The following is a 25,003-nucleotide window of genomic DNA, read 5'->3' as shown; positions in this document are numbered from 1 at the left end:
AAAATATGTTTTACAATACGGGACTGATGGTGGCTAGATGAAATATTGTGACTATGATGTGAGCCCAATCCTCTGAATTTACAGCAATGGGAAAACAATGCTAAATGGTGCATGTTAGCTTAAAAGAATGCATATGAGAGGAGACGCTGTCTAAAAAAATGGGTAAAGATATGGACCCAGTTTCACCATAGTAAAATAAATACAACCAATAAGAAAATAAGTATCACCGGGGGAAAATATAGTTCAGACAATGAAAGTTTGAGATATGGTGAGAGGAGAAAAAATTTCAATAATGTGAATTCACATGTGCAATCAAGTGTTCTGCGCTTTTTCTTTAACATATTTCACGTAACTTTCACAAAAATCATGTCTAGTTCAGGAGGACAAATATTCACAATTTTGCTCACCCCTAATCTTCCACTTATAGCACAAGGACATTGATACCAAAAATGCCTCAGTTTCACTGCCTCATTAGTATCATGCAGTATTTTTTTTATTGATTGTTTCTTGTTAAAAATAGTTCATTTGTACTACTTTTTCCACAGACACACGTTTCCCCTGCTAACATTGGCATGAAATAGAAAATTATTAGTGTCAAATTATATATAAGTAGTAAAGGCCAGAGTCAAAAATAAATTATGATTAGTGTCAAACTATATATCAGTGGTAAAGGTCAGATGTCAAAAATAAATTGCAGGCACCTATTACTACACTGTTTGTTCCCTATTAATGTAATTATTCTTTTTTTAGGACTGACATCTATACTTCTTTTCGTGGACATTAAGTTAATAAATCTATTAGGCACAGATCACACATCCATTTCCATGTCTTATTTCAACTAGTTTGTGCCAAATGCTTGATTTAATGGTGCAAATTCACATTCTGGAATCACAAAACACAAATTAGAATTTACATATATATTTTGCTCTTACATAAGACACATTTGTTAACTTGCACATAACAATGCATAAAAAATCAGGTGGGATTAACTAAGGTATGTGTGAGAAATGGGAGTCTGGCCAGGTTGTGCTTGATCCTTTGTGTACACCCACACAATTCTGAATTAGGACCATTCCAAACCTGGAGGTAGTCTGTGGTTTAATCTGGTATTAACTACGAAAATATCATGGTATAAAAATATGATTATAAAAAGTGTTAACCATGATATCAATTTTCTGGAAGATTTATGGAAACAAAAAAATATTGCCATTCACAAAATCATAAAACCACCAATTTCGAAAACTTAAATGTAAATTATCAACATATTCAGGAAACATTAAAAGAAATGTAAACCAACAAAAAAGTCAATAACCAACATATATAGCACTATAATATCATAATATATATGAACAATTAAACACAGAAAATAACATACAACAAAAAATAATAAGTAAATATACAAATGCTATGTAATAAATAGAACATCAAACAAAGGTCACATTTTAACTAGAATTGTCCATATATGGTAATACTTAAGGCAATAGTGATACCTAACTAAAACCTCAACCTATTAAATTCAAAACCAAAAGTGTTGGTAAATAGGAGCAGAACTAATTTATACGAGTGGAAATACAGTCCACATCTTGATTACCCATATCAATAGAAATCTTATCTATTCACTAATAAGATCTCCTTGGAATAAACAACCTTGCAGTCTTTGAAGCTATTTAAAAACCTTGCTAGTACAATATTTTTTATAAATGCTAACTTGCTGTTAGGAATAATGAGTGTCAAGCAGAATTTTTATTTTTTTCACAATGATCCATTACTCTCAAAATGTACAGTCTTCCGCATTGCAATATATTGATTGTAACCATTATGCTGAGGTATTAAAGTGATTCTCTGTTCCATTTTATTGGTGATTGGACTGTCACTGTGCCCTGCATCCAACATATAATTCCCAGTGGATATACTACCACTTTCTCCCATTTGGGCTTAAGTCATGCAAGCCAACTAAATTGTTCAAACCAACATATTAGCAAGTATGCTGAAGCCTCTGGTCTATTCAAGTATTTGAGCAAATCCTACATATTTAGCAAGACAGCATATATTTGGTCCTTCCTATTGTTAAACCTCGCATCTGCAATTGTTTGTGTTGGATACAGAAAAGTGAAATATAAAGAACAGCGGGATAAGGAACAGCCCTCTCTCGAGTGCCTACCATACTCACACCTTTCAGATATCCCTAAATGTGTCTTATCTCTTGCAGCCTCACCCACACCAATAATTATGGCCCGATATTCAAGTTATCTAGAACCCTCTAGATAGGGGGGAGGAGTTGGCCTAACGGCTAGGGCGCTGGACCTCGAACTTGGAGTAACTGGGTTTGAGTCTCGGTAACGACGCCAAACTTCCTGTGATTCTGGGCAAATCACTTAATCTCCCCATCCCTAACAAAAATTAATGTGTGTCCTAATGTAACGTAACTGGTGCTATGTAAAGTGATCTGATACCCGATTCAGTTCGGGTCTAGTTCGCGCTATATAAAACTCTACCAAAAAAAAAGAAAAAACCCTCAATAGATTCCCTAATTGTATTGCCAAATGCTTTTTCTGTAGTTAAGGTGGCCAGTATATAATCTTTTCATCATGTGTTTTCAATCTTGTATAACAAACACAACCATGCATATATTTAGTACTGTGTTCCAATTGGTATGAAACCACATTGGTGTTGGTGTACAAGCTCAGAAATAACTTGTGTAAACTATTGGCAATACTTTTCATCCTGATATTTTGTTAGTAGAATTTAGTATTGACAGTTCCCTGAACGCTCTAAATTGTGTGGCATTACCCCTCTGCTTAGGAGCCATTACTAGTCTTGCTTCCCTCATGGTACTGTATTAACAGAGACAATGGTCCCTAGACAAGAAAGAATTGCATACCAATAAATATAAACTGGATAGTTCTATATCATGTGCCCAGCCGGACAATTTAATTTTCAATGAATGAAATGCATATAAAAATCAGTGTAATACAAGTGGGACACAAGCCGGTGTCCAACTAACACACTCAAGGGAAACAAACAGGGGAAGTACAAGGCAAATTATGACGGTCTGAATATCATAAATTATATACAGACAATAGAAATTATACACATCTGCAAATTGTAAATCACATGATAGTTATGCATTTAGTGTATCAAGGTCGACGACGTTTCAAACCCAATGAAATGCAAGGTTCATCCTCAGGACAACAATGAATTGCCTAATGAACACAATTGTACAAAGTGCCCGCACTGTGGGGTTATTTTGCCAATATAAACAATTAAGGAAAAATGGGAAGGGAGGAAAAACAAGGAACAAGTTAAAAACATATTAAAGCATGTCCACCATTCAAAGCATGTTAACAATTGCGGCCATATTAGACCCATGTCATGCTAGTCCTTCGCAATTGTGCCCGTGACCTCAAAAATAGTAAGACATATTCAAAAGTGATCAAAGCCATGCAGTCTTGGTGACCCTCTAGTTCCTAAACGTGCAAGGGTTGAAAAGTGATCGAAGAAGATAAAAAAGTGAGTGACAATAGCGGTGCCGTCAACGACTGCCAGAACAGACGCGCCGAAATCAGGCTGCAGCGAAAAGTGAAAGAGGACCATTACCGCGTGGGGATTGTGTGACTTAGCCCAAAAATGATTCCTAAATAGGACAATAACAATTGCGGTGAACCATAGGGCAAGGTTGAAGCAAGACCAAGGCAAGTAAGTGTTTGCATTAGGCAGGGCTTACCAGGGGACGCCGTATATGGCTACAACATTTTTGGTAGTCAAGGTAACAATATGCCAATCCTATGGGGAAATAATATCGGGAAATTAGCAACAGAACGTAAAGTGAACCAAACGTCAAGTGGACCTAAGGCATGCAATTAATCGCATTAAACACGGCTTACCGGGGAACGCCGTAGTCGGCTCAAAAGTAACGAAAATCAATAGTGACAATGTACCAATCCTGTGGGTAAATAGTACAGGAGAATTAGAAACGGAGCGGGGGATCGGATAAGAGTATGCGCATTCAAAGATTTATTCGCTTATCGAAGAACCGCTGTTACGGTATCACAATAAAGGACAATTCTGTAAAAAATAGTAATGAGATGAAATGAATATCAGCCCACTGACCATTGGGAGGGTATAGAGATTTGTAACCAAACCATAGACATGCACCGCTTACCGCATCTAGTGGCAACAGAGGTCCGCAATGGGCAATTCTGTAAAAAATGGTAATGAGATGAAATGAATATCAGCCCACTAAACATTGGGAGTGTGTAGCGATTCGTAACCGAACCATAGACATACACCGCTTACCGCATCTAGTAGCAACACAGGTCCGCAATGGGGGTCCTTGTGAGTCGTGGGAAAACCTCACGATCTGAGAGACACCGTGGTGAACCCGGAAATTATTGCATTCCCGGTCACATGGTCTCGATTGGCCAATAGCATTCCCCATTGAGAGTGACGGCCATATTAGCACAGTTAGTAACGTAAAAAGCTGCCATTACCAAGTGGTGCGGTTAACAAGCGAATTGTGAAGAAGGAACTAGGAATGACATCTGGCCCATGGCAGAAAGCCTTATAACCATAGTACATGAGGACAATATTGCAATATTCTGGTACATCAAATCAGCACAAATTACAGCAGAGAAATGTATCAACATTATCGCAAGGGAAGCCCTAATACAGGAGGACAATCAAATATTCCAGTACATCACACCAGCGCAAGGTGTAGTTTCTCATAGTCAGATCAATGAATTCCAATACTCCATCCTGTTGAGGCCAGTGTGAAGGCTCTTAGTCTTGAGAATCCAATGAAGTTCTTCCTTATTCAGGAGACGCTGTAGGTCTGCCCCACGAGGAGGCAACTTGATCAGTGAGATGATTGTCCATTTAAAATCCAACTCGGTATGTGAAAGTTGAGCAAAATGGTCCACCAAAGGAGCATTAGGAGTCTTGCAGCGTATTCTGCTCCTATGCTGACACGTTCTCATTCTCACCTTCTGGGTTTTCTGCCCTTTGTAAATCTTTGAGCAAGGACAGATGATGGCATATATGGCATTGTCTGTATATAATTTACGATATTCAAACCGTCATGATTTGCCTTGTAATTCCCCTGTTTGTTTCCCTTGAGTGTGTTAGTTGGACACCGGCTGGTGTCCCACTTGTATTACACTGATTTTTATATGCATTTCATTCATTGAAAATTAAATTGTCCGGCTGGGCACATGATATAGAACTATCCAGTCTATATTTATTTGTATGCAATTCTTTCTTGTCTAGGGACCATTGTCTCTGTTAATACATAAACTACCCAAGGTCCCTAGCTTATTGCACCTTTGGGTTCCCTTGTTTTTATATATAATCCCTCATGGTACTGAGCAGTGTTCCATATACTGTTGCCTCTGACAGCACCTCTAGCAATATATCAACCTATATATCACCATGTTCTCTGTTAACCTTCACGAGCATTGATGTCATAATGACAAATATGAACTATGAAACTGCGTTATGCAGGAGGAGGTGGAGAGAGCTTATGCCTAATCTCAGTCAAACTTTCTTTGCCTCCAGTCTGCCTACCGGACTTACATGTATGCCCTTTGCTTTTTGCCTATGCTGAGGAACTTGCCTGTTGAACGACTTGGGGCAGTTTGGTGAGAGACCAGACTTGAACTTTCCTGATTTATGCTGCATTCCCCCTAGCCCATTCCCGTGGACTTTTTCCCTAGTGAACTTTAAATTAATCCCCTTTGCCCATGCTTAGATAACCTCTGAGAACCAACCTCCTGCTTGGTTGGTGGTAGAAATCATTTGTTTCTAATCCATCCTCTTTCTGGGTTCTATTTAGGGATAGGTTATTTAAACTAGATGTGTGTGTTTATGTTTCAAACTTTTAGATGTATGACTTTCTCAAAATGTTACTTATATGCATTGATTTACGATCGTTAATACAACATCCAAGTTATTTAAAGTTTTCAGAGTCATTGTGTCTGTTGTTCTTTTCACAGACACTGTACTTATTTAAATGTATAACAGAGATAGTCATGGATTATTTTCAGAACATAAGGTTCTTTTCCTCTTTTTCTGTGGAGCCACAGCAGAGCTTTTGGTTTGTATGATTCTTGTCAGACTAACCTTCTTTAGGAAGTTCGGTCTACCAATTGAAATACTTTGTTTACAGCATGGTTTTGAGAGTAATATGCTTGATCCTGATCACTAATTTGTGAGTTGGCTACTAATTAATGGTCCTCATTGGGTAGCTGACAGTTGGACATTATAATTTCTCATCCCTCACTATGACAGAGAAAGGTCCATCGCCTCTGAGGTGAAGTATTGAACCAGAGTAAATTCCTACTAGTATGGGCCCAGTAGGAATGTTAAGGCTAATTTCGTTAGTGTGTAGCTTCTGCTGCAGCTGTTTCCTAACATGAACAAAGGTTGCATCCCCTTGTTAGTGGAGATTAAAAGGAGTGCATCATTTTACTTTCCATCTTGATAGTTGTAATCAATCGGAAGATGGCCTTTCCTATCAAGTCTACCCATTTCAAAGTCATAAGGCAATTAACAAAATGGAGCTCTTTTAGTCAGAAAATTAAATAATTATTAAAAAGTTTGAAGCAATATAAAATGAAGGAAGGCAATCATGAATCGTAAGAAATACGTGTTGTGTTGGGAAAAGTTTTTTTTCCTGTTAGGTGATAGATATGGGATGTTTCAAAGATGCATGGGGAGAGTAATAGTTTCTAACTAAAGTGTGGAGCTTGTATCTTGGCATTGATTCATGGAGCTGTCTGGTCATAAAGAGTTATAAGCATTGTGCCTCTAAAAATGTGCCACCCGGGTGTGCAAGATGTGGTCCCTTTTAAAAAAAAAGGATACATGCTTTTGCTGGGAGTGTTGGGCACTGAGGTTAAGTGCTGCACAAAAAATAAATGAATAACTGAAAGTAACAGGTACGTGCCTGTGTTGTACTTGGCCCCCACTGCAGGATCATCCCCTAACTTTTTAGCTTTACCCTCCTATTTTTACTGCATTTATTTTTTATGGCCTTGGGACTCAGTGCACTTTACCACTACTAACCAGTGCTAAAGTGCTTTTGCTCACTCCCTAAAACATGGCATATTTAATTTACTTAAAAATCCCTAGTAGCATGGTATTTCATATGCCTAGGGCTGTAAATTAAATGCTACTAGTGGGCCTGCAGCACTTATTGTGCCACCCCCTTAAGTTGCCCCTTAAAAGATGTCTCAGGCCAGCCATTGCAGCCTGAATGTGGTTTTAAACAACCAATTTGGCTTGGCAATCGAGCCCCCTTGCCAGCCCTAAACTCCCTTTTTATTTCCTGTAAGGCCCTCTAAGGTAGGCCTGATGTACCTTTTTCCTAATTTTTATGCCCTAACCATTTGGAGCCTGCAGCCTGTTCCTAGGTCACATAAATGGGTGAAGTTGGTAGTTGGACTCTGTTTATTCCTCTTGAACAGCCACGCAATAGAGGGATTAATTGTGCCTTGATGGGCCATCAACTGGCAGGAAGGGGGTGGTGTGGAGTTGGGCACAGCGCCACTTGCAACTGAATAGGCTGTGCCCTGCCTGCACACAAAGGACTTGTCACCTCTGTATTGTTCATGCAGCCAGCTTGGAGCCACAGCAGTGGAGGTAGGAAACTTCAAGAACGTTAAAGGGAATTCTCTTGAAACGTCTCTTACTTTAAAGAAGGCACCAGGAATACAAATTGGACCTCAGACCCACTTTTTACTTCACTCTCTGTGGAGGGACCCTCAGGGGACTACCTACTTTTGTGGCCTGCTGTGTACCCCACAAAACTGCTTTGCTGCACCTCGAAGGACTGCTTTGCTTTCGGGACCCTGCCTTGAACCCTCAAAGTCTTGCACTTCTGCTTGAGCCCGTTCCACTGCTTGAACCCTCATTCCCATTACCCACATTTATTAATTCATAGAATCCCACTGACACCAGGTGATTCGCCCCACACACCCTTGTTCATTTGATTACACTTTAGAGGTCAGTATTGAAGTGACCCTATATATTATGTATTGTATAGATTTTCTCTCTTAATAAAGAGACAGAAATTAAAAAAAATAGCTACATTCAAGCAATTATTGCCTGTAAGGACGACAGGGGCCTGCACCTTGTCAGATATGGCATGTGAGAAGTAAGGCCAGGAACAGAACTATGGGTGACTATGTTTGCTGGCCATGCTATAAAAAGGCTAATACTGCATTCATGGAAGTGCCTATAACACTAAGGCTTGAGCATTATCCTGGAGTGATGTTTCTCTCTGTGCAGGGACAATCCTCATGAATAAAAAGTAAATCACTATATCACTTTCTCTGCGTCTTTTGTCTGATACTAAGGGTCATTGAAAAAGAAATAGGATTGAAAAATGGACAACTGCTCCAAGATAATAGAGATCTTAAGTGATCTTCCTAATCGTTATGAAGAACATTTAATCTATATTTTTATTTCTACTCTTATCTTATGTGTATCCCATTCATCATCCAGGTGAATAAAATACTTGCTAGAGTAATGTTAGCTATGTTAATAATAATAACTAAGAACATTGCAAAGTTTATTGTGAAAGATGACGGCAGTAGTCATGAGTATCACAGTTCTAGGGAAGAGGGGAGGGAATCATATCGTGTTAATATTAACATCATTCATATTCATGAGAGATGGCAAAGCTTTAGTAGAATTTAATCTAACAAGAACTTTCTGCATTTTAAATCTGCAGAGTAAAATTTGCAGTCAACAAATCTACTAAATTTATAATGCATTTATTTCTGGCATTTATATAGCGCAGCCCTAACCACTGGTACACTGGAGTGTATGTCACTGAGTAATACAAATCTATACTACTATTATAAAGGAAGAACTTTGAGGCTTTAAAGCGGGTAAACTCGGGAACCACAGCGTCAATCCACACACCCGATACATCGTTGTAATCCTCAGGGTGTGCAGATGGACATAGGCTATATAAATTAAAAATAAAAACGTTATCTAAAAAATATAAGTTAAAAAAAAAAGTAGTCCCTTCAAAGTAGCGCCGGCCGCGACGTGCGTGCTTACATCAGGAGTGGAGTGCACGAGTGCGAGGAGCGGCGTAGATCAGCGCGGGGAGGAGCAGTGACGAGGAACGGCGGAGATCAGCGCGGGGAGGAGCAGTGACGAGCGGAGGAGCAGCGGACATGAGCAGGGGACAGGCGGTGAGGATCGGCGGGCAGGCAGTGAGGAGCGGCGGCGGGGAGGAGCGGTGAACGGCGGATGAGGTAGGGCGCCAAGTAAGCAATGAGCAAAGCAAACGTGAGGGAGGAGCGGCGGCGGAGAGGAGCGCTGAGCGAGCCACAGGTGCCAAACGGAAAAAGAAACGTGTGCAGGTTACAAAAGCGTACAAAGTGGAGTGGTCAGCTGAAAGCTAAAATGACATTCGGGAGAAGGTAGCAAACGGGGCATTACAGGAGGAAAAAGTGACGTGGGCAGTGACGTCGGCAGGTACCAAACGGGGCATTACAGTAGGAAAAAAAAACGTGTGCAGGTTACAAAAGTGTACAAAGTGGAGTGGTCAGCTTAAAGCTAAAATGACAATCGGGAGAAGGTACCAAACGGGGCATTACAGGAGCAAAAAGTGACGTGGGCAGTGAAGTGGGGAGGTTACAAAAGCGTACTAACTAAACATAGAGGCTTAATACTGCACAACGTCAGGGCGGGCGGGGGCCCTGAGCTCCCGGACAACGGGAAGAACTCGGGGAGGCAATCTAAGATGTCATTTCCAGAGGTCCGTTTTCAGCTTTTTTCGATAAAATAATTAGGTGACGGATGGTTCTTATGTCCTCTGTTATTTGATTCCTTCTTATGTCCTCTGTTATTTGGTTCCAGGGTTCGGGCTCTGGGGACAAGAAGGCCTGTCTGACAACTTTGCAGGAATAGTCTGTGAACGTTCGTTTGAATGTACTATGCATGCAGTTTCAGAAAGATTTTTTTCTATGAAATGTGATGTGCAATCTTTTACTTTAGTCTGCTAGAGGTAGCTTTAGCTATTTTAGACCTCATGACGTCACTACACTACACGTGCCCTACAACAAACAGTAAAGGGATCTGTGTTAGTCACCATCTACCGTTTGGTTGAGCCACCTTCAGGCATTGGTTTCCATGGATTGCGAACTTCAGGAGCGAACGGGGAACCTATAGATTTTCTTTGTGCTTTTGGTGATATCAGAATGTTTTTACATTTTTTACAGTTTCATAAGCACAAATATAACTCCTCTCCATGTTTTTTATTCTTGTATTTGCTTTCAAGCACTCTGGAGTAAGACATTGGCTGCATAAGTTTGGAGTCCTGTGAGAAAATAGTGCTGAGAAGCATCCTGGTGATGTGAAATCTTTTTTTAGCAAGAAACACATGCCTTGTGATGCTTTAGTGTTTGGACTCTTGCCATTGACGTCGTACTGACTGCACTGCAGGCAGTGACATTTACCCAGGTTATAGGAAAAGAAAACATGTTGATGAGGAGACTTCCAACAAAGTCCTGTGTCTAACTTCACATCTGGAGGCAGTCTCAGAACACCGTTCACAGGGCAATGGGGCAAACAAGAACTACTGGGCCCAACCGTGGGGATTTTACATATGATGTCTCAGGGCCAGACCTACTTTGGATCCTGAGCACACGGGCCAAGTACCCATTCAGCACCTCTTTCTCAGTGGTAATGTGGGTCGAAAAGTCCAAGGCTTCTAGGAGGGGAGGTTCATGCAGGAGGGCGAAAACAGGCCCACAACTCAAAATGTGTTCAGCTGCAGCACTAAATGATTATCTTGTCAAATATTTGCTTTTATGGACAAAGGAGTATTTTTATACAAACACAAAGTAAAATTCGACATTTACATACAATACACACAGTCCTCTGTGGTCAGGGTGCTTGTGTTTTATAGGCGTGCCCCTGAGTCAAGAATTGCCAGGATTTATGGCCAGTTGTTCCTGATGGGAGGTCACCCCAACACCTCAAGAGCAACTAAAACTGTTGACCACTTTAACTTAGAAACTTTGAAAAGTTCTTTTTACTGCCCTGCACACTTTGGTATTTCTGCTCTTTTGTCTAAAAGGTACCCAAAACCTCCCATCCTCAAAGATAACAGACTCTTTGCCATTTGTGGTCATTAAGAAAATAGAACTCTGTGTTTACCATGGGCCGTATTATACAATGCAGCGATTTTCCAGTTATCGCTGGGCGCACCTTTGAAAAGTGTGCCCAGCGCTAACAAGGCGAGTGCACCATATTAGATTGAATGTGTTTCTGCCAGGGCAGGAAGCACAGCGAACATTCAAGTGAAATACGGAATGGCTTTCAAGCAGCCGCTTTGTATTTCACTGTGCAGGCGGCAAACCACACACACTTTTAAGGGGGATTAGAGATAACCTTGCAGGCAGGTTGTTACACCTGGCTGTTTTTTGCAGCGTTGTTCCCAAACTTTCTGCTTCCTCCTATAATTTTCTGACCTATTTTTGTTCGTTTTTGGCTTCTGGGGACTTTAGCACTGCTGATCAGTGCTAAGGTGCATGTGCTTTCTCCTGTATACTTGGTAAGTTTGGTCTACACCTGTTTGGCATATTTAATTTACCTATAATTTCCTTGGACAATGGTATCCCATATACCCATGGCCTGTAAATGAAATGTTACTAGTGGGCCTGCAGCACTGCTTGTGTCACCTACAGAAGTAGCTTGTAAACCTGTCTCATGCCTCTGCCACTGCAGGACTTGCGCACGCAGTTTACTGCCACAGTGGCTTGGCATTCAAAGTGCTTGCCAAGTATGAAAATACCCTGTTTCTACATATAGGTCACCCTTACGTTAGGCCTTAGGGCAGGGTGCTGTGTAGGTAAAATGTAGGACATGTTCCTTTGTTATGTGGCATGTCCTACTAATAACAAACAACCTAGTTGGCTTCTCACTGCTGTGCAGCTTCTCCTCTCATAGGTTTGCATTGGTGAATTTCCCTGATATGTGTTTCAGTGGTAATTTCTAATCTGGAAGGAGTAGCGTTGCCATGTTTGTTATGTTTGGAATAGTCGTGAGAAATCCTGCTCATTGGTGAAAGTAGATTTTATATCACTATATTAGAAATGCCACTTTTAGAAGAGGGAATTTCTGTGTGCTTCACACTCTCTATGCTTTGTAGCCTGACTACAATCAATATCTGGCTTACACTGACAGGAGCCAGTTTTGTGCATTCTCTCTAGAGAGTCACAAGAGGAGCTGAGGCATGCCCCGAATATCCTGATGAATCTTCTTGGGCTAGAGTGGTGGGAGGAGATGTCACCTGCACCTGAATAGGCCTATGTCTGCCTTTCATAATGCTGTCTCCGCACCCCCGTAGTGTGTGTGGAGCCAGCGCTGGGGATTGAATGGGAGTGATGGACACATCTAAAGTTGTTAGAAGTTACCTCCAGATCAAAGACGTTTTGAGTATAAGTACACGGACTCTGACCCCATGAATTTAGACACTGCATGGACTTGTAACTAGACGCTGCTGGCTCTGCAGACTGCACCTGGCCAGAAGGAACTGTTATGCTCTCAGGAAAACCGTCACTTGGACTTTGCTAGCTGTGCTGACCTACTGGAATGACTGCCTCTTTGCCTGCAAGGACCCTGTGTTATGGCATGTTGCCTGCTTTATGCCTGTGTGCCCCAGTAAGCTCCTAGGACTTGGAAGCCTGCCCTGTTACTTGTAAATCCAGCACCTGGTGAACACTTCACTTTTGTGGAAGACCTACCGTGTGGAGAGCGTTTTTCCCCCTATCCTCATATAGCGCTGGTCAAGGCATGTGCTTAGTGATTTGCCTCACTGTGAGAAGAGTGTGTTGAGCACCTGTGAGCAACATGTATTAACAATGTATTAACATTGTACCTACAATCGTACATTCTCTGCCATTGCCCTGAGTATCTGGAACTCCCTTCCAGTGGAAACAAGACTGATTCCCTCAACATATGCCTTCAAAAGGGAAGTTAAAGCTCTACTGATGAACAATGCGATGAACTAGAAGCTTTTCTCCTCTTGACTCGAGCCTGTTTAGCTGTTTTACTTATTACATGTCATTTGTTGTGACCCATTGTCGCCTGCCATAATGTCATTTTTGTTCTTGATGTATATTGCCCTACTTTTCTTTCTCCCCCAGCCTTCTTCCTATGTCCGCCATACTGTCATTTTTGCTCTCGTTGTATATTGTTCTACTTTTACTTTGATTTTTCTCCCTTTCGCTGTCTTCCTATGTGTTCCTTAACCGTATGTACCCACTTGGGTCATGTCAGCGCTAAAACAAAACTTAAAATAAATAAAATGCTGGACGGTGGCTCTTTCATCTTTGGAGACGCTGCAGTGGAGATGGCATCGCCGACAAGGGAGGCATCAGTCTGGCTCCCAGCAAGACCAGGGAAGACACACTTGCTCCATTCTTGAAGTGCGGCACCACATCGCAGTCGTTGCACTCCTTCCTGGGCTCCCGTGAGATACGCACATTAGCTTTGTTGCCAGGGGTGAGCCAGGCTCCCAAGGTCCGACCCCACCCCTAGGCCATCATGTGTGCAGGCATTTCCCAGACGACTGGACCTCCCGAGGTCAGTCCTATCCCAGCAGGACTGACAGCAGGGAGCATTGTATCTGCTCCGTCTGGAGGAGGACTCAGCATCCCTGAGTGGGCATGCTGCTGAAGGGACGTGGCAGCTAACCCTTCAAGATCCCATATGCGGGGGACTCAGTGATGTCTCTGCACTGCTAGTTTGAGTGTGTAGGTGCCCCCCTTTTCCTTAAAAAACATGGGGGACACTTGTCCCTTGATTCAGTGGGGCGGATCCTCAACAAAGGCCCTGGCAAAACTGCAGTGAGGAAGTGCTTCAAATTATCACATTTCCCCGAGTAAGAGCCCGAGCTTAGGCATCCTACGAGATGGGCATGAACACATCCTTGGCAACCAAGCCAGAGTAAGGACCATAACCCTGCTGTTGGGAGGGCAGGTGCTCCAGGGTCCAAGGTCCCTGAGTGTTGCTGAGGTGCTTAGTGAAGTTTCTTGTGGTCTACTGCACTCTATTTGTGTATTTATTTCTTGTTTGTATAGCACTAGAATCGACCCCCAAGGTGTGTTCTATGTTCGGACCCTAAACTTACTGCATAGTACCTAATAGGAGCACAGGAGTGAGGTGCCCTATCTACTGATGATGAGGTTTATGGTAGTAATATGCATATGGTGATGTTGTGGTGACTCATTTATGCCTTTCCTTCCTGGTCTGCTGCATTTTGGGCCTTGATGTAATCATGTTGTGATGTATGTTGTTTTTCCTCACTTTTCCTGCACTGTCATAGTATGCCCAGCAGCATTGATTTATGTATGAGCTAGCCTGAATTACAGGCCCTGATGAATTCTCATGTATGTCGTTTTTGCCTTGCATGGTCAGATAATAAACATTATTTCAGGATGATCCTTGTGTGCATAGGGATAGGAATTTTATGACGGGAGCAACATATAAGTATTTATTTTAGTGCACTAACTGTGATGATTATGAAAATTGCTTAGTTGGCAAAGTGAGTTATATAATTTATGTGGTTTTTGGTCTACATGTTTATATAGAATACATTAGATATTTTTATATAAACCTGTATGGAGTCTCTCTTATGGTGTTTTTATTGTGTCACTGTTGTAAGTGTGTGTTGGGCAAACACTTTACACTTTGCCTCTGGGATAAGCCTGAATGCTCTGACAAGCCACCAAGTGTATGAGCAGAGGTTATCTTGGGTATGCAACTCCCTTACCCTGACGAGAGCACTGGGTTCTGCCTGGCTTAGGTATATATCCTAGCCAACCAGAAACCCCATTTCCAACTCGGTTGCAGTAAGTGACTGTACCCCCCTGCAAGGGAACGTCCAGGAGATTCATAAGACCTCCTCCCCCCCCCAGATGGCTTCTATCAAGGCGAGTACTGACAATGTGCCATCTTTTAGGTGGCGCAATGTCAGTGCACCTCCTGACAGCTTCTTTGCCTCTGTGCCCGAGTCTATAATACGGCGTGGGCACAGAGGCAAAGGCATCCCCTCATTTGCATGGGGCCAGGCGATAGTGCTGACATTGTATGTGCGTCAGCGCTATCTGTGTTACAAAAAGAGGCTCACAAGCGTTGCAGCCCTTTCTGTAATACCAAAGTGCCCCAGGGACATGCAAAGCGGGCGCACATGCCTGTTGCACCCCTGGGGCACTTTTAATAATACGGCCACATAAAGGTAAATAAGTGTACTGGAATTACAGTGAGTTTGAAGCTTTTGTTTCCTCATTTAGCATTTTGTTCTTATAAGTATGCATCTAAAACAATGCTGCAATTCTGTAGTGGAAACTGGTAGTGAAGGCGAAATTTTGTGTTTATACTTATTGGATACACATTATTACACGGGAGAAAAGCTAAGGTATCTACCAGTACTGGAATTCACACCCAACTCTGCCAGTGCGCACCAATCCAACATATGTGTTTCTTGCTTTTATTATATTAGGCCTTTATTTCTAACTAACCTATTGTTACTCTAATTGCTAAATGTTTTACTTTCAGGGCAATCATGTGAATTCTCTTTGCCTTAACACTTTGGGCATGGAGAGGAAATACCGCTTTCTGGAAGTTCAATATCCAATAGCAAAGCTGTTTGACATTGCCAATGCTTGTCTGCATTGAATTTTCAAGTGTAATCATTATTGACACATATATACTTGTGGATTGTGAATTGTAATACAATTAACAAGGTAATAATTGTAACTTTCTGAATATCTCTAACAGAAGATTCATAGATGAGTAAAACATTTTTTCGAAATGGTAAATATTTTGCAGGATTTGTTCATGAGGAGTTTGAATGGTTAGTCCTTTCGGAAATATGAATTCATTCTTTTCAAATTCAAAGTTTTAAGCCTCAAATGCACTAGCCATCTCCACAGTTAATTAAAAACAACAAATGAACTTTATGTAGCTAGAGGAGCCATTATTCTGTGCCTGCTGTGTTATTAGTACGTTAAATAACCCTGAAGGTTTTTATTGGGATAGCTTGTTCAGCATGTTCAAATGTTTTTCAAACTGAGTATGTGACTAAAATATATTAGAACATTTGAATGTGGAGCACTCCATTGAAGACAATGGAGTGCTCCGTGCTTCTAGGGGTCGGTACAGGCCCGCAAAGCAACATTCCAATGTTTTCACAAAGGCCTCTCGGAGCCCGAGGGAATTTAAAGCACCTCGGTCTCCGAGAGGCCTTTGTTTTATTTGTTAGAATATTCTGCCCTCTAGTGGCAGAATGTTCTAATAGCCTCCTAGCTCTTCTTAGCTGGGCTATACCGGCTATTAAAGTCCTGCTCCCTTGTTAAAGGCTTCAATGCTGGGGCGGGCCTTTAATAGCTGGTATAGTCTGCTATAGCGGGCGATAAGGCTATAATATAGCCATATAGCCCACTGCCTAGGGCCATACTGGTTGTTAAAGGCCCAGAACCACTAGAACGAGAGTGAGGGCCTGTCACAACAGGAATGACCCGAGACAGAAGGGCTATATGGCTATTAGAACATTCCACCCACTCAGAGTTGAATGCTCTAAATAAAAAAGGGAGAAACAGAAAGACAAACCTTGCATTGGTAGACCAGAAGGCTTATACAAGCCATTATACACCTGGAATCACTCCATTGTCTTTAATGGTGCTCTAAAAATTGTAATGTTCTAATGTAACCTTATAGCCCGCCATAGCAGGCTATACTGGCTATTAAAGGCCCACACCCGCGTTAAAGGCCTGAGCCGAAGGCGAGGGACTTTAACAAGGGGTGGGACTTTAATAGCCAGGATAGCCCTGATACGAATGGCTACAAGGCTATTAGAACATTCTGCCCCTTGAGGGCAGAATGTTCTAACAAATAAAACAAAGGCCTCTCGAAGCTTGAGGGGATTTAAATCCCATCGAGCTCCGAGAGGCCTTTGTATAACATTGGAATATTGCTCTGCGGGCCTTTACCGGCCCGTAGAAGCATGGAGCACTCCATTGTCTACAATGGAGATCCCAACATTCCAATGCTCTAATACATTCTAAAAACGTTATTATAGTGCTGAAAAATACATTAATTGTCAGTATGTGCACAATCGCTGGTATTCTGATTGTGTTCCAGGTACCTAATGGAACCTGGAAGATTTTTACATCTATCTTTTCAGGTCTGCTCCTTGTTCATGGCTCGTTTTTACCATAATTAGTACATCTAGTTATAGCATAGAGTATAAGTGTACAGAGGTTCCTCTCTCACACTATAGCTATCTGCTCATTGCTACCGATACTTTCCTAATTCTTAGACCTTCTGCATGTAAACTTCACCAAGGGGGGTGTGGTTTCAGTTTAACAGTTTATCATGTGCCCTTGATTACACAAAAAAACAATAGAACTGGCTCATAAATGAAAGTACAAATCGTTTCTCACTTCATCGTGGTGTCCGACAGGGTTGCCCCTTCTTTTATTCTTTACCTTGAACCCTTTACATTCTCAAACTTGCCCATTCATGACAGCATACACACAAACGTGTACTTTCCAGTCCAGTCATTCAAGAGCCACTTTTAGTTGTAGGCCAAATATTTTATCTTTGCCTGTACTTGTTCGTAGCCATAATACATTTCGATTTCGCGTCCAGTGTAATTGTTTTAAGGTGATCGCATTTAAAATATATGTTCACAATTCTTCAATGTAAAATTCTTCAGTACCTACAAATAACTGATAAATTGACATTTGTATCACTTATTTTTCATCCACATCCCATGCACCAAAAGCAAATAATTCTATGAAATACGACGATTGTATAGCAGCATGATTGATCAAGCATCTTCAATCATTAAGTGGCACTGTACTGCAGATACCAAAATAGACATTGATTTAACAACATGCTGGTCATGCAGAAATTAGACCAATAATTCTTTGATGGCTGATGACATCACAGGAGAACTACCTCTTGTATCCTTAGACTTCCAGCAGTTTCCTAATTGCTCCTGATGGACTATGAGGGGACAAAGAGTGGAAACGTTAGGAAGCAAACAGGGCTCTTAGAGCCCAGTGTACTTACTGTTTGGTTTCTGCTACTGCCTTTCTAACCCCTGAAATAATGGATATGAGGGAAGTACTAAGGGTATGAATGGTAGTATCAGGTGTAAAAAAGTCAGTCTCTTAGTATTATACTATGTATATCGTAATGTGGCAAAGCATATTAGTGGATGTGTAGCTTGCTACAAAGTAGGTTATTGGCTTTAAGGATGTTGATTTGTAGACTGCAAAGAATTGTGATGGTGTACATAATGATCAGAGTGATTTTCTAATTCTGCCATGTGTTGCTTTATTTAAGAATGTAGTGAAGCAATGGGGAGCAAGAAATAGTACACCCTTGTTTATGTTCTGAGTGGAAAGATGCGGCAATGTGAGTAGGGCCTAAGTAGAAAGTTGTTTGGTGTTGCCCATGATAAGTCAAGGTATGTATGTAACTTCACTTATACCTGGAGTGATATATAATTTTGCAAGTGATCATAATTACCAACTTTCAGGGTATAATACGCTCTGATGTTTGGGTGGGTATGGTCCTGATTAATCTGATTCAAGAGTGCTAGACTTTTATCTATTCAATAATATGCTACTTGGACAGAGAAAGATGTTCCCCTGAGGTGTTGCATCTTGTTGGGGGTGGTGAGCCACGAAGAAGCCAGCTTGAGGCAGGCTGCTCCGTGCTGTGAGGAGCTTTGGACCTTCGCTTGGATGAATGATGGTTCTAGCTGTGAATGTCCTTATGTGCAATGCACAGTGCTTTGAAGGTGGAGCGTCTGGCAAAAGAGAGAAATAAATGTGTTTGTTAAAAAATGTAGGAATTGCCTTGCTGTATCCTTTCACATACTTGGTAGCCTTTTGTATAGGAAAGTTGAAAATCCTTGGTAAAGTCTATTCACAAGGTTTAGATGATATGTGGGGAGCCCAGGTGTAAGATGATGTGTTGAAGAATTTGCAGTGAGAAGAAATACTTTTTAATGACTTTTTCAGTTTAGCGATATCAGTAAGGCTGGAGTTCATGATCACCCTCCGATACATTACTTCAGTCAATGTTGCTGGTTTGAGATCTTTTGGCCAGATGATTATAGACTTGTAGTATTTTAATTTTCTGCAGATTATGATCTAAGTTTTCAAAGAGCTAAAATTAAAGTTAAAGCTGTTTATCAGCATCCATTGACCATCTGTGCAGAGGCAGTGGCCATATTTTGATGTGTATTGGTATTTCAGAATCTACAGTGTTAGTATCATCTGTGTATCATTGATGTAATTGTAGCAAGTTAGGCAAAGGACTTGAGGTCTAGTAACCGGCAGAGGTAAACTTTGATCAATAGTAGTTAGAGATATTACAGACTATGTGCTTTAAATGGGTGATATTATGGAGGGATACCAAGATGTTGCTACATGTGATGGATAGATACGGGGATATACAGTTTAAGGTACACCCTCAGTGGCCTAATTACTTTTGCTTTAGCACCAGTAATAGGTGTTGCTCCACATCAAAGGAGGTAGACTGATCCCGAAGTATTAATAAAGTCTCTCTATTTCTATCCACAATTATCTTCAAGTCATTCTATATAGATAGTAGAGTAGACATTATTGCTACTCCTATTATTCATGCACGGATAATATTTTCTTGTAGGTATTAATGTATACATATTGGTATTAATTTGTTTTTATTTCTAAAATGTCTCTAATTCTCAAACGAATGTACTGTGCACAAAAAAAGTTTTAGAATTAGTTCTAAGAAGTATACTTTTTCTTCGATAGCAATTACAAATGTGTCCCAAAAATAACTCAGGTGAGCCCCAAATTCTCATTTAGTCATAGAATTGTGCTACATATGCCCCAAAATATATTGAGCATGTTTCGTAATTACATTATTCATATATGTCATCTCATTAATGCCTTTGCGCCTCGTAATTGCCTTATGTTGGAGTTATTTGATGTTACTTGCTACACTTATAAGGAGGGGCTGCTACCACACTTCTGCGGATGGTCACACCACAAAAATAAAAGGTATTTTTTGCTAACCTGAGGTACAATCATTCAGTCAGATTTAGGATGGGACAGTGAATTAGTGTTCACCACCTGCTTTTAAGACAAACTCTTACCCCCAGATTCATCATTGTCCTCTTTTGCGAGTCCTTAATAGCGATTATTAAGGAATCGCTATTAAAGACTAGCAAAACGGGATGCATGTAGAAGTCGCAATTTATTTTGCGATTTCTACTACTTTCTTATTTGCGATTCGCTAATTGCTAATCGCAAATAAGAAATGGCTTTCCCATTCATTCCTATGGGCCTCAAGGCAATTAGCAAATCACAAATAAGGAAGCGATTTCAAGGGTGCCAGGGTGTCGAAAAGGACACCCTGTAGCACCCCTGAAATGCAAATGTACACCGGTGTTGCGCACACACATGTCCAAAGGACATGTGTGTGTGTAACATACAACTTAGAAAAATGCACTAAAGTGCATTTTTCTAAGTTTTCGCTATTTACCACGAAGTTACACTTCGCGGTAAATAGCGGCCCCATATTGTGAATTCGCAATTTTAAAAAGGTTCATGAATAGCATTTAAAGAATCTCTAATTGAGATTCCTTAAATGTGATTCTTCGCAATATAGCGATTTCTAGTATAGCGATTTTTGCATTTGGGATGATGAATCCCAAATGCAAAAATAGCGCTCGCAAAGGGCCAGATTCTCAGAATCTGGCCCTTTGCGAGTCGATTTCAGTATGATTAATCTGGCCGCTACTTCTTAGCTGTGCTCCCTATGTTTGTAGTTTTCAGTGTTGATCTCCTCTTTAAATATTTCGACATCTCAGTTCTGTCCTCGGTCCGGCATTCATTTAAAAACACCTTTAGTTCACAAACATGATTTAAATCACACATTTTCAGACATCTCAGTGATAATAACAACGGCCCTCATTCATAAACTGTATGAGTGGTCAAAATTGCTGCATACACGTTTACGATAATATCATTGTAATAATGTTTGCATAAACGGAAGACCTGTGCTCGAAGCATTACAAGTCCTGTCTCTAAAGGACTTTCAACAAAGTAGCGAATTAATTTCACATTATAATCCTATCAGCAAGGCTAGACTATCAGCATGACAGGCACTAATGAGCTACTTTCTTCTGCATACCTTTATTAGGAAGCTTGTATAATGTGCCAGGTGTAGGCAATAATTGATCACTGAAGTATAATAGAGCCAAGCTGTTCCTCTATTTCAGTTTTAATTACTGAGCTTTCCCGTTGTGTGTTATGTTTCAAGCCCTACTTTCAGTATATTGCACTTGTCATTTATCCCACTCATTTAAATTCATTGTATACTGTGAGGGGAACAGGATGTGTTCATCAGGAGCTGACACCAATACAAAGTACTTTAAGTACGTGCACGTGGACTGCTGTAATAACCATACTAAATCGTACATCTTCATGGTTCCAAGGCCCTGAATGTCTGCTTGAAGATTACATATAAGGACAGAGGTGTGATTCCACCACTGATGTCATCAATTATGTCATTTGTGATATCATCAGAGATGGAACTTAACATTCCATGAGTGTTATAATAGGTGAAGTCATAAACAATGCATGGCAAGGGCACGTTTTAGTTAGTTGACTAAACTAAAACTAGTGAGTTTCAGAGGTTTTCAGTTTTAATTCCGATCTCATTTCAATATCTAACTATGTTTACAATGTTACAAAAAAGCACAAAATATACATATAATATCTTTCTCATTTGGAACAGTATACATCCATCTACCCTTTGATAGCAGATGCTTTCTGTGAAACTGTATATTTTTCCCTAGCACATTGACAGTTTTTAATAAAAACGTATTTATTACTTGCCTGTGGGGCACAAAAACTCCACATCTTTCAAACTGAAGCTCTTGAAATCTCTCATCATGGAACAAGGATGCTCCCACAAATGAGTAAATTGAAGTATCCAATCCATGCGCGGCCCATGCAGGTAAGAGTGGCGTATGGGGGAGAGTCAACAGACAATGACGAGGAAACTTAAATTAAAAATAAACACACCAAACCTGGCACTCGCCGCATTGCTGAGTTGGTGATGCCACCAGCACCAGGTAAGTGATTTAGTTTTTTTATTTACGTTTCCATTGTGGTCGTCTGTAGACTCCCACCCCCCTGCCTCACCGCTCTTACCTGTGGGGGCCGCGCCTGCTTTTCTCAGATTCTTTGCCTAATAACCCCTCCATTCTAGTGTGAATTCCCTTGAAAACAATTGCGTTCCTTTTTCTCAACAACTCCAAATCCGCCTAGCATCACTATTCAATGCATTCTACTGACTTACAATGTTATTTATATCTTTATATATATATTTTGTTATTGGCCTTTTAAAGCAAATCTTAGCATTAAATAGAAAAAATGTACTGATATTTGCCTGCTCTTTTGTATGTTCTCAGTTTCTTTAAAGTTCATGGCTCATAGCTGCCCTTCATATAGGTGAATTTTACTGGCGTGTTCCTGTTTAATGTTATGACTAACAACTGAACAATGGATTTTCCTAAATAAGTGACCCCTTGTCCTTGGACCTAATTAAAAAAGTGTCACCCAAGCATGGGTCCCACCTGAGATCAGGATTTTGGTTCAGAAAAAACACAAATCAAGAGGATACAAGGAAATGTGATTGCAGTTTGAAAAGGTGCAATTACATATTCTTCGGATGGATGAAGGGTGAAATATTTCTTGACTGAATATTGATCCTCGAGCCAATCTTTGATGTATTCCCACTCACCTACTAACTTCCGAGGTTAATCAATTGCTTATCATTCCTTGTAACATCTGTTAACTCCTTCTAAAGCTTCACCCTTACTGCAACTCTATTTTCATGTGGGCCCTTGTCTCTTAAAGTTAGGATTTGATGTGTGTTTTTTTTAACCAAATCTTAGTCCTAAATGCTGATTTGTTTTCTTATAAATCAGGGCTCTAGAATGCCTTTAGACATCACCTACAATCAGCTTTTATATAACTGTTTTCAAAGACCTGTTGTGGACAAGATCAAAATTGTGGGCTTTGGGTCGGCACATTGCTTATTATAGGTTACCAAGGCTTGGCTTTCTTGTCGATCATGTTTGCTTGCTACTTATTTGATGGGGTTACTTCCTCTTCTTGTGTTTATCTCTCACCTAGAGGATAGCTTCTTTACCACTGTTTTGGTTGAATGTCTTGTATGTTTCCTTGGCAGCCATTCGGGAAACTACTTTATTTTCTTTTTCTTTCAGCAATGCATGGGATTGCATGTCTTTCCTGCTCTCGTCAGTGTGGTTTCTACCCCCTCAAATCCCCAGCACGTGTGCTCTCCGTAGTGCACTTTCCATTTGACTTCTCTTCCCTAATGTTTTTTGAAGCTTTTTTAATATTTCAAACTCTTTCCCTCGCACAGCTCCTTCTTGTTCTCCTGCCCTCCCCTGCACTCACCTTTGCTCCTGCCCTTGGCAGGGTTGATGTGTTCTCTCTCCAATCCCAACCTCATTACTCTCATCCCTCCCTTTTCTTTTTTTTAAAATCAATTTGCTTTTTTTGAGGCCCCAAAAAATGCAATTTTGCTCCAAAATGAAAGTTGTTTTTGTCGTTTTGCCAATGCAGTACAGCTTTGGCCAAAGTCAAAATGCTGAGTTGCACCTTTTTAGGAATGACCAATTGCTTATTTTACCTTGATCGCATTTTACAGATTTGTAAAGTCAGATCTGTTTGCAAATGCCCATAAATCAACTAAACTATGGTGGTAGGACTTTCTAGTTCCCCATACATTTTTGAGCAAAATGTTATCTTAGGTCAATTTATGAGTCAATGTCTGCCTGCTTAGAGATTTTAGAAGGGTGGGAGTTCAACAAAACTGCTTTTCAGAGGTAGACATGGCACATAACAACAATAATAGGACGCCTCTTCCAGTCTCACAACAGTTTGAAAGTACATAGATTATTGCAGAAAGAAAGGAGAGCCATCAGTTGTACAGCCGGCAGGGAAGTTGGCGGGCTACACTGGGTCTGGTAATTCCTAATCGATGGCGAGTATTACTTATTTATTAATATATTTATTTTATATACATTTTTGCAACAAGCTGTTCAAAAGATGAAAAAAACAATATAAATGCAAGACTATTACATGACAAACTATATCCCCTCACTTATAAAATATTACACATGATTTGTGCACATTTTGAGAAGTAGAGCATACCTGTAAATGATGCATGCAGTGCTCTGACAAGTACTGCAATTGTTTATGTCCTGCCCAGTATGATACGAGTTGCGCCTGTAATGGAAAACATAAATGTATTTGAATGTACTGAATTTGATTTCCAAGAAACAATGGTAGGCATTTGTATCCAATAGACCTGAAACAAAAAGGCAAGCTAAATGTTTTCTCTTGCTGATGGATACTTTTAACCACTGATTTCTCACTGCAGATTCCTCACCCTAGAATACTCCTCAGACGCCAAACTAGATCTGGAAAAAAATTCCAGCAATTCTCTAATGCACCGACAGGTGGTACCGTGCTGCTCTGCGCTGCCTCTGTACCACCTCGGAAGTGATGGAGTGGAGCCGCATATAAGCACCACCCTTGAGCTTTGATGTCAGTACCTTTCTTTGTGCATCTTCCTACTCAGATACGGATGTCCACTCCCACATTTTGTTGGTTTACAACGCCTCCTAAAATTAATCCAGTATGCTAGGGAACAATGTCTCCACCTAAAACTACAGGTTTGAAACCATGCCACGACTGCAGGAAACAGATGTCGGCCACAGACTCCTACAAGGTGTGTCTCTGGAGTTTTGGACTCAGAGCATGACTGAAAGTCATAAGATAAGTGTGCCTTCATATATAAGAAGGTGATACGAGATTGAGAAGCAATGCTGTTCAGCTCTGAAAATAAGGAGAAGTTGAGACCTTTTGGAAAGTCC

General features: G+C 40.7%; 2 protein-coding genes across 3 annotated transcripts in view; one reads left to right on the top strand and one right to left on the bottom strand.

Moving 5' to 3' along the window:
* Positions 1-25,003, top strand: part of DOCK2 (dedicator of cytokinesis 2) — a 2,042,522-nt gene that overhangs the window by 1,165,543 nt on the left and 851,976 nt on the right. The gene's annotated exons all lie outside the window — the stretch shown is intronic.
* The window catches only part of INSYN2B (inhibitory synaptic factor family member 2B), a 90,951-nt gene that overhangs the window by 50,667 nt on the left and 15,281 nt on the right, over positions 1-25,003 (bottom strand). Inside the window, exon 2 of the mRNA XM_078653375.1 lies at positions 24,279-24,353. Within this exon, the coding sequence (XP_078509501.1) occupies positions 24,279-24,353 (75 nt within the window). The remainder of the gene's footprint in view (positions 1-24,278; positions 24,354-25,003) is intronic.

This window comes from Lissotriton helveticus, chromosome 7, assembly GCF_964261635.1.
Source record: "Lissotriton helveticus chromosome 7, aLisHel1.1, whole genome shotgun sequence".
Lineage (NCBI taxonomy): Eukaryota > Metazoa > Chordata > Amphibia > Caudata > Salamandridae > Lissotriton > Lissotriton helveticus.
Note: the sequence above shows the minus strand (reverse complement) of the source record. Positions and strands in the feature narration are given on the sequence as shown.